Source organism: Phycodurus eques, chromosome 4, assembly GCF_024500275.1.
Source record: "Phycodurus eques isolate BA_2022a chromosome 4, UOR_Pequ_1.1, whole genome shotgun sequence".
NCBI lineage: Eukaryota > Metazoa > Chordata > Actinopteri > Syngnathiformes > Syngnathidae > Phycodurus > Phycodurus eques.
In genome coordinates, this window is record NC_084528.1 from 12,735,338 (window position 1) to 12,744,177 (window position 8,840).

Consider the following 8,840-nt stretch of genomic DNA (forward strand, 5'->3'; position numbering starts at 1 on the left):
TATGTATTTGGATACCTGTTCGGCCTGCACAATTGGACACATCATAGCCTGAGGTGTGGTGAAGTTGAGTAAATCTTAATCCGAGGGCAGATTGGCACAATCAATGGAGCTCCAGCATGTTTCCCATGATGTTACACCATGTTTTCTCAGAGATGGTTTAAATGTGTGTGGGTCTTGTGTGTGAGTGTCTGTGTCTATTCACTGGACTGTTTAAAGAGCTACACATTAAGCTTAACCCCGGAATGTTGAAAAAGAGTGACAAAACAACAACGGAAGGGAGAGAGAGAGAAAGAAAGAGAGAGAGGAGAAGAAGATAGACCAGTGTGGCTGGTTTGCGTCACTGTAACACATCCCATCGTGCAATGCTAACAGAGACTGAGTGAGAGAAAGATGGGTGAGGAGCTGATGTCATTGCCTTGTCAACCTTACAGTAATTGCCTTGTGACTAAGGTAAGGCACTTTTGTGAATTACTGGATGGAAAAGCACATTTGAATGACTACGTTTGTATATTTTGTCCCGATTTAAGTGTACATTTGAGGTATTTCTCTGATTTCTATGGCAGTCGCTGTGAGTTTGAATTGGAGCGAGCCACGTTGCCCAGGTTACCCAGATGGGAGGCTTGGGATCAAGCAAAACAGGTGTTTCTGTAAGCTGACACTCACCTGCATTAGACAGCTCCACCAGGGAGACGTATGTCTACTGTATATGCCACTTATAATAGCTGTCTTTTAAATACACCTATCTAATTGTACCAGAACAGTTAGTCCAAGAGCTTTTCTCAGTAAGGTACAATCAAAGCTGGTGCTACTGGTTTCCTTGTCCCGCTCTATCTTGCTCATGGTGGGCTGTATCTAAATATATATATATATATATATATATATATACACGTTTATTTCTTCTTGGTGTCAAGGTTTCAGTGAGCTGTTGACTACCTCTAGCTTTGTAAGAATGATACTTGCTGCACACAGACAGACTGTGTCACATTTCGACATTGTTGTCCCTCATTGGATTGCAGCGGAGTGAGTTTTTCCAGTTTTTGTGTACAGGTTTAGCTGAGACAGTATGAGTGTGTTGCTAGTGTAAACAGCTGTTATTATATGAGCAAGCACATCGTACGTCCCTACATGAATGGACTCATTGAAGTGGTGTGTGTTTTTACCCCCTTGATTTCAAAGATAATCTCGTGCCTAGATTTAATCAAGCTTTGTAATCGTTCCTTGTCCTTTCCTCTCACTCCACCCACTGGCCATTCTGTGCAGAGTTCTGTTCCTGTTCCTTATTCTTAACTGCTCTGTGATTTAAGTTTGACCAGTGTGAGAAGCCACAGCTGCCACATAGCCACATATAACAACATTCCAGTTCAATCCTCTGAGGATGGAGATTTATTCTTTTTTTTATGCTTGGCAGGCATATGGAGCTCATCATTGAAGCCCTGCTGGGAAACTAAAGATTTCCATGGACAGAACGACATAAAAATGACTACTATCAGGCAGCCAACCATTATTAGCATGTATGAAATGGAAAAGTTTTAATGCGCAGCAGATTACAGGAATATAATCTTGGTTGACTAAAATGAACTAAAATTGCGTAACTGCTGTACAGTCCCTTGGAATTGCATAAAGAAATCCAGTACAGTCATCGATTCTCTTTTTAGGGATTTGACTTTTGACAGGTGGTCATTAACTTTGTTTATGCTCCGACAATGGATGTGTCCTTGCTGCACGCTCCAGTGACTGAGTATACCAATCAGAGGACTTTGGCATGCTTAGCTGTCAGATCTGCCAACTCTCCCTCTACTAGCCTCACTTGCAGGCCAGGTGTTAGGAAGGACCGAGCTTCGTCCGGGAAGGCGTCCAAAGCTGAGGAAGTTATAGAACGAGGCAAACAAACTGGATTCAATGGCTCAAGCAAGCGGGCCAGATCGATCGATGGCCAAGATCTCAGGGCAGGATCCATGTCTGAATATCAAGCATGGACAGCAAGTGTCAAAGGATGGAATGAAAATAATGAAATATCAGGCAGCACAATCTATTCCAGTCTGACTCACAATGACAAAATAGACAAGAAAACCACAGGCTTTGGCATCAACAGAAGTCACAACTATAGCCCTGCATTTGAGAGTTGGACTGGGACAGAATGGAGGCGTAATTTGCCTAGTAGAAGCAGGAGTGTTGACTGGAGGTCAGGGGCAAGCAGTCCTGACCGGCACGCACGGCGATCCAACGTAGGTGTATTGTTATGTGAAGAAATCAAAGAGAGGGTTAGGGATACTGAAGACCTGAGAGGCAGGTCAGTGTCTTCATTTAGGACCTACAACTCTGCAGGGGATTCTCTAGGCAGCAGCAGGCCAAAACGTTCTTTGGACCAAACTTTGGAAACGATCTATAGGGGTAACTCCTGCCCTTTAAGGTTAAAGTCAGTCCCGGAACCGATCAGTGACTCCAGAGAGACTGCTTCTTTTGGGACAAAAAGAGGCCAGGGTATATTGGAACGTATAGAGAAGCTGTATGGGCCGTCCAAAACTGAGGACTTCAGCAAATCTAGGGATTTCTCTTCCCTTGAAAGAGACTGGTTTGATGGAAGGGGTGAAGTTACAGTGAACCATTTTGGGGAAACAGGAGATACCTTCCCCAGGTGTGGCTCAGCTGGTGAAGGAAGCAGTCAAAGTGCAGTGGACAGAAATGGATCATTCACTGGGACATGTCAAGACACCAAGACTGTAGGCTCTAATACTTCACCCTGTCCAAGGACAAGGGCGAGATTGCCAGAGGGACAATGGGAAGAACGGATCTATGGGAGGTATTCTGACCAAGGTGGAGTGACTGCAGGTGTAGGGTCCATTGAGACAATGTCTCTGGACCGAGCAAGGAGCAGGAACACAAGAGCTGGTCAGATTAGATTGGCCAGGGCTGCCCAGTCAAGCACTTTATCAGAGAAGACGTCTTTCTTTGGACTATCTGAGACTAACAGGATAAATGGGACACAGAGGGAAATAATTAAGCTCGATAAGGGAAAGGTGACAGGAGAAATTGAATTAAAGGTTTATGAAGATGTGTTTGAGACAAATCTGAACATCAAAGTTAACTCTGCAGGATGGAGGACACACCCAGAGACACATTCCCCATCAGTCAGTGTGAGAAACAAGATCAATCAGTTTGAGGCTCTGACACAGGGATCACAGGGTTTTGGACGAAGCCAGAACATGTTGGCTCGACGGGCCTTTTCTGTGCCCACGCGACTCAACACCGCCCATGATGGCTTGAAGAGTGAGTTGGAAAAAGCAAGTGGTGTTCTAGGTGACGAGTGTGTCGGGCTGATAGAATTAGGGGAGACAGGAAAGAAAGCTGGGGAGAAAGTAGATCAACTAAAAAGTCCAACACACAGGTCTTTGTCAGTGGATGAGATTGGACAAAGGTTTAGGGGTGATTTGACAAAAAAGGAAGGGACAAATATGGATCGTCTTTACAAAAACACACATACAGTAGAATCACCCCTCAAAGAGATTCCTCTACATCAGAGAAACTTGTACATAGATGAACCAGACTCTTGTCAAGTCTCAAGTGATAATGACTGGAGAAGCAACAATACAGAGTCCGCCATGTTGTTCAGCTCAAGTGACCCTGAGCCACGCCCGTATGATGAGCTATCTGATATACAGAAAGCAAAACCTCCTGTGATTATTTTAGCAGTTACTGATGATGAAAAGACTCCAACAAACACTCCAAACCACTCACCCCTCAGCTCTATGGTCGCACTGCCAAAGAGTACCTTTCCACTTACACTGACTGAAAACAGCCAAACAGTCAAAACACCCGAAGGAGACCTTCCAACTCCTGTGCGCCCCCTCGCCGTCTGTTCCCACAGCAAGCTCTTTCCAGACATCACTGACAGTGACTCAAAAGGGAAGAAACACGTGTTGGACTTGAATGCTTGGGTCGCTGGCTGGAAAGCCTGGAGACAGGATGATGCATTCCAGGATGATGATGACGACAGTACACAGAAGGATGACGATTCATACTACGATTCAGATTCTGGAGAGTCCTCGGTGACCATCACCAGTAACATGAGCCAGTCCGATCGCAGGAGCTTCTCTCTCAGGTATGTACAGTGAAAATAAGAATCTGATCAGTTGTCATCATATTTTTTACTCGACTACCTTCTTCCCTGCAGCCTTGCAGAATTGTGTCACTTCAGTGGAGCTGACTCAGAGTCAGAGAATGACACCGACGAGAGCCCAGCGACGGGTAGGAGGTCAGCTTCACTTAGCTCTGAAGTGTCAGCGCTGTCATATGTGTCTGTGCTGCCCAGCGAGGAGCTCGACAAGCTGCTGGAGGATGTCAGAAGTCTGGGGGATAGCAATCTGCAGGTATACATACTTAGAATTGTAACATTTCAGGGTCATGGAGCTCCGGAGCCTTTCCCAACTCGCTTGACAGACGGGTACGCCTTTGACCGATCACCTGTCAGTAACTGGGCTGATCCATAATTATTTTAACACTGCTCTTTAAAGTTGGCCTTTTTCACAGACTCACAGGAATTACAGTTGGGGGTTAGGAATTTGTGAGTAAGTATTCTATACGTCACACCAGACACTGGCGTGGCCATCAAAACACATCAGTGTATCTGATTGTGGGAAGCCACCTCAGCTGTGTGAATGTCCAATTCGTTGAATTCTGTTTGAAAGGCGCTGGTGGATGAATGCTGCGGATTTTTTTTTATTCACTACTGCCAATTATTATGGAATAACAGTGTGAAATATGAGGGGCTATTGACTATCTACAGGAAATTTAGAGTTCAAAAGAAGAATCTTTTACATGCTCTGCACCCCCTACTTCCTTTCTCTGCAACGATACTTTGGAAGCAACGCACAAATAAATTAATGCTGATTTAGAATTAAAAGGATTAATGAGTGATGGGTTTTGGAATTTAATAATAACGTTGTTAAAACACAAAAAGTCTTATTGGATGCACAGTTTCAAGGTTCTGAATGGTGAGCTATGAACTCGTTTTCAGTGGTTTAAGAATTCAATATGTGGCCACATGGCACAAGAAGGCACAGGCAGTTATGGCTATATTTAATTTTTTTTTGTATTAGAATGTTTTATATTTATGGCCTAAAAGTGTTTTAGCGTTAGCGTAGGTCAGTGTAAGCATTTCAACTTCTGTACAAATACTCGCAGACTGCCCCCCCAACTCACACTACCACTCCACAGCGCTGAATTGACAGAGCCCTGAATTGGAAGCATACTAGAAACCAAGATTGCTTCTCAAACCTTTATTCTTAATGCAATCAAGATTGTTCATATAACTTCTATTAATGCAGGATGATGTGGAGGTGGTTGTCCTCCACAAAGAGGTGGCTGTCGGCCTGGGCTTCAGTATAGCAGGAGGCGTTGACCAGAACAAACCAATCATTGTGAGTAAAATACCTTTTTACACTTTCTTAAAAAACATTTCAACTTGTCTCTGATAATTGTCTCGATTTATTACCTCGTGTATTCGTCACAGGTCCATAAGGTGTTCCCCACCGGTGTGGCAGCGCATGAAGGCTCCATCAGAGAAGGCGACCAGGTCCTGTCCATCAACGGCACTGCACTGGGGGGCCACACACACTGGGAGGCTCTGAGGGTCCTGAGAAGGGCCAAGACTCGAGAGATGGGAGTAGTGGTTCTGAGGAGGGGTGATGTTAGCAGCATCTCGAAGGGGAGCGAGGCCCAGACTGAGGAACCAATACCGACTCAGACTTCAGAGACTGGTTATACTCATTTACAGTGGATAGAAAAAGTCTTCACACCCTTGTTCGAATGCTAGGTTTTTGTGATATATATAAAACAAATTAGACCACAATAAATAATTTCAAAATATTTTCCACCATTAATATGACCTACAATCCACACAACTCAACTGAAAAAAAATTTTTTTTTAAAGGGGAAGTGAAAATAAACTGATAATATGGTTGCATAAGTGTGCACACCCTATTATAAATGGGGATGTGTCTGTATTCAGAATTAACAAATCACATTCAAACTCATTAAATAGAAGCCACCACACACCTGCCACCATTTAAAGTGCCCCCAAATAATTATTCTATCACGGAATACAGAGAAGATGGTCATCAAGTAGGTCAAATAAAACCAACGTTGAACTTTTTTTATTATTATTTTTTTTTTTGGCCATAAATCCAAAAGTATGTGTAAACACAGCACTGCTCATCACCAAAAGAATACCATACCTACAGTGAAGCACCGTTGGTGGCAGCATCATGATTCGGGTTGTTTTTCTTCAGTTGGAACTGGGGCTTTAATCAAAGTGGAGGGAATTATGAACAGTTGTAAATGCCAGTTAGTGTTAGCTCAAAACCTTCAGGCTTCTGCCAGAAAGCATAACAAATGACAGGAAAAGCCTACGAGAACAGCTCAAGTTGGGGTAAATCAGAGGCACTTTCAATGTTGGCAGGTGTGTGCTGACTCCCACTTAGCATGAGAATGTGATTGGTTCATTCTGAATGCAGTCACGTCCCCATTTATAAGAGGATGAGTACACTCAAGCAAGCACATTATCTAGGTTGTTTATTTTTTACTTACCCCCTCGAAAATATTTTTTTATTTTGTATTTATTTTATTTTTTTTCCAAATGAGTTGTACAGGTTATAGGATACATTAATGGTGGAAAAGGGTTTGAAATAATTTACATTGGTCCCTCTTTTTTTCTCCAGAAGCACCTGTCATTTAAACGGGTCTGTAGACTTTTTATGTCCAATATACATGTTGTAATTTTAAGCAAGATCAGTCTTGTTTATTCAGTTATTTGATGATGTCAGGTCAGTGTATGCGTGTGCTTTTGGAGAAGAAAAGCAGAGATCTGGGCTTCAGCCTGGAGGGAGGTGTCGGACTGGGGGTCAAACCACTCACCATACAGAAGATATTCCAAGGTACTCGGACTGAAGCCTCAAATGTACTTCAAGTTGTTTATTTAATTGATTTATTCCTCTTTCATTTCCACAGGGGGACCAGTGGACAAGATTAGTCCTGGTGACGAAGTGATGGAGATTGAAGGCATGAGCATGGTGGGGATGAGACGTCTGGAGGCCTGGACATTGATCCGAAGGCTTCCCTCTGGACCAGTCGATGTGGTAATACGTCGGCCCCGCAAAACCTCAGCGCCATAAGGATTACGGAAGCAAATCTAAAACTGGACTGCTCTGAAATAATGCCGTTTGTAACCCCATTTACTCCACAATTATCCTCATATTTTATAACAAAGCTTTATCAGAAGAAGCACCCACTTCTACCTCAAGGCCACATGGCACCTGTATGTGAACGATTATGTAATATACTGTGAACAGATGCTAACAGCATTTAAAGTTTATGTTGCTTTTTAATAAAGCCTAACGCAATTGGATGCCTTTTATTTGTTTTTCCTGCAGATGGCGGTAGACGGATGTATTATAATATGATACAGTGTTGTAGTGTCATGATAAAACAAGTATGAAACGTAACTAAATAATACAATATCGTTAATTAGACAATTACATAACAAACCCAAAGGATAAAATTGCCACCAAAAATATAAAAATAACAAAATCGTTTAAAGCGTGTTACCAAACAAGAATTGCACACACGAGAAGATATGATAAGACAATACATTAATCGACAATCCTCCAGAAAATAAAATAAAATGTAAATGAGCAATAAGTTAAAAAAAAAAAAAAAAAAAAAAACACGGAAATTCTTGGTATGCTTTGTATCTTATCAGGGGTATTTCTTTTTGCTGCAGCTTGTTCAAATGTATCAGCAACAACACGTTGCACACAGTGATTACAGAGGCTTGCACAATTCATTTGGAGTCCAGAGTGCAGTGCACCATACAGTGACATCTGCACCCATGGTGATGACAAAAAAATAAATAAATTCATTCATCATGGCCTGATTAAATTGATTTAAACTATTAGTGTATTGTTGTGGTATTAACCTTAAGCTCAGAGTTCAATGGAACTGGTCAAATAATCCATTTCACTACCAACTAGGTTATGTTTTGTTTGTTTGCGCGATTCCACACAAAAAAACACTCAACCGATTTCCTTTGGAACGCTTTGGCTTGGGCCAAATGTGAACTTACTCATCGTAATGAAAACATTCAGGGATATGCATCATATGGGAATCCAGAAGGGTGCGTTATTATATTATTATTATTAGTAGCAGTAGTAGTAGTAGAAGTGGTAATTAAGAACAATACTAGTCATTAATTTATATAAGGTATACATCAGTGATTCCAAAACCTTTGTACCAAATATCATAAAAAATGAGACATAGAGTTTTTATTCCTTAATATACACACACACATACACACACACACACACACACGCACACACTTTTCCTTTCGGCTTGTCCCTATAGGGGTCGCCACAGCGCGTCATCCTTTTCCATGTAAGCCTATCTCCTGCATCCTCCTCTCCAACACCAACTGCCATAATCTCTTCCCTCACGACATCCATCAACCTTCTCTTTGGTCTTCCTCTCGCTCTCTTGCCTGGCAGCTCCAAACTCATCATCCTTCTACAAATATACTCACTATTTCTCTTCTGGACGTGTCCAAACCATCGAAGTCTGCTCTCTCTAACTTTGTCTCCAAAACATATATATATATATATATATATATATATATATGAATGTATTACCCATAAAAATGAAATAGTTATAACCAAATAAGTATTTAACAACATTCCTTAAAGATTTAATGGAAATGTATTAAAGTTAGCCCTCCTCGAAGCCGTCACCTTATCGTGGTGGAGGGGTTTGTGTGTCCCAATGATCCTAGGAGCTAAGTTGTCTGGGGCTTT

The 8,840-nt window shown here is 42.1% G+C and overlaps 1 protein-coding gene across 3 annotated transcripts; it reads left to right on the forward strand.

Moving 5' to 3' along the window:
* The first annotated feature begins 346 nt into the window (after positions 1-346).
* si:dkey-92i15.4 (uncharacterized) lies at positions 347-8,608 on the forward strand. Of its 3 annotated transcripts, none has more exons than XM_061673976.1 (8): positions 347-450; positions 564-647; positions 1,409-4,099; positions 4,172-4,367; positions 5,325-5,417; positions 5,510-5,756; positions 6,822-6,932; positions 7,006-8,608. In XM_061673976.1, exons 3-8 carry the CDS (start codon positions 1,704-1,706, stop codon positions 7,167-7,169), a joined length of 3,207 nt encoding a protein of 1,068 aa, XP_061529960.1. In that variant the 5' UTR covers positions 347-450; positions 564-647; positions 1,409-1,703; the 3' UTR covers positions 7,170-8,608. The 3 variants fall into 3 exon arrangements, with proteins under 3 accessions (XP_061529960.1, XP_061529961.1, XP_061529962.1); XM_061673977.1 differs by having other exon boundaries at positions 564-639; XM_061673978.1 differs by lacking the exons at positions 5,325-5,417; positions 5,510-5,756; positions 6,822-6,932; positions 7,006-8,608 and having other exon boundaries at positions 4,172-5,318.
* Positions 8,609-8,840: the final 232 nt, after the last annotated feature.

What these genes read in the sequence shown, in the direction of transcription:
- si:dkey-92i15.4 (XM_061673976.1), top strand. Translation starts at nt 1,704, where the DNA reads ATGGATGTGTCCTTGCTGCACGCTCCAGTGACTGAGTATACCAATCAG. An exon ending in GACTCAGACTTCAGAGACTG is followed by an intron (nt 5,757 to 6,821) that starts GTTATACTCATT and finishes TGATGATGTCAG; the next exon opens with GTCAGTGTATGCGTGTGCTT. An exon ending in CATACAGAAGATATTCCAAG is followed by an intron (nt 6,933 to 7,005) that starts GTACTCGGACTG and finishes TCATTTCCACAG; the next exon opens with GGGGACCAGTGGACAAGATT.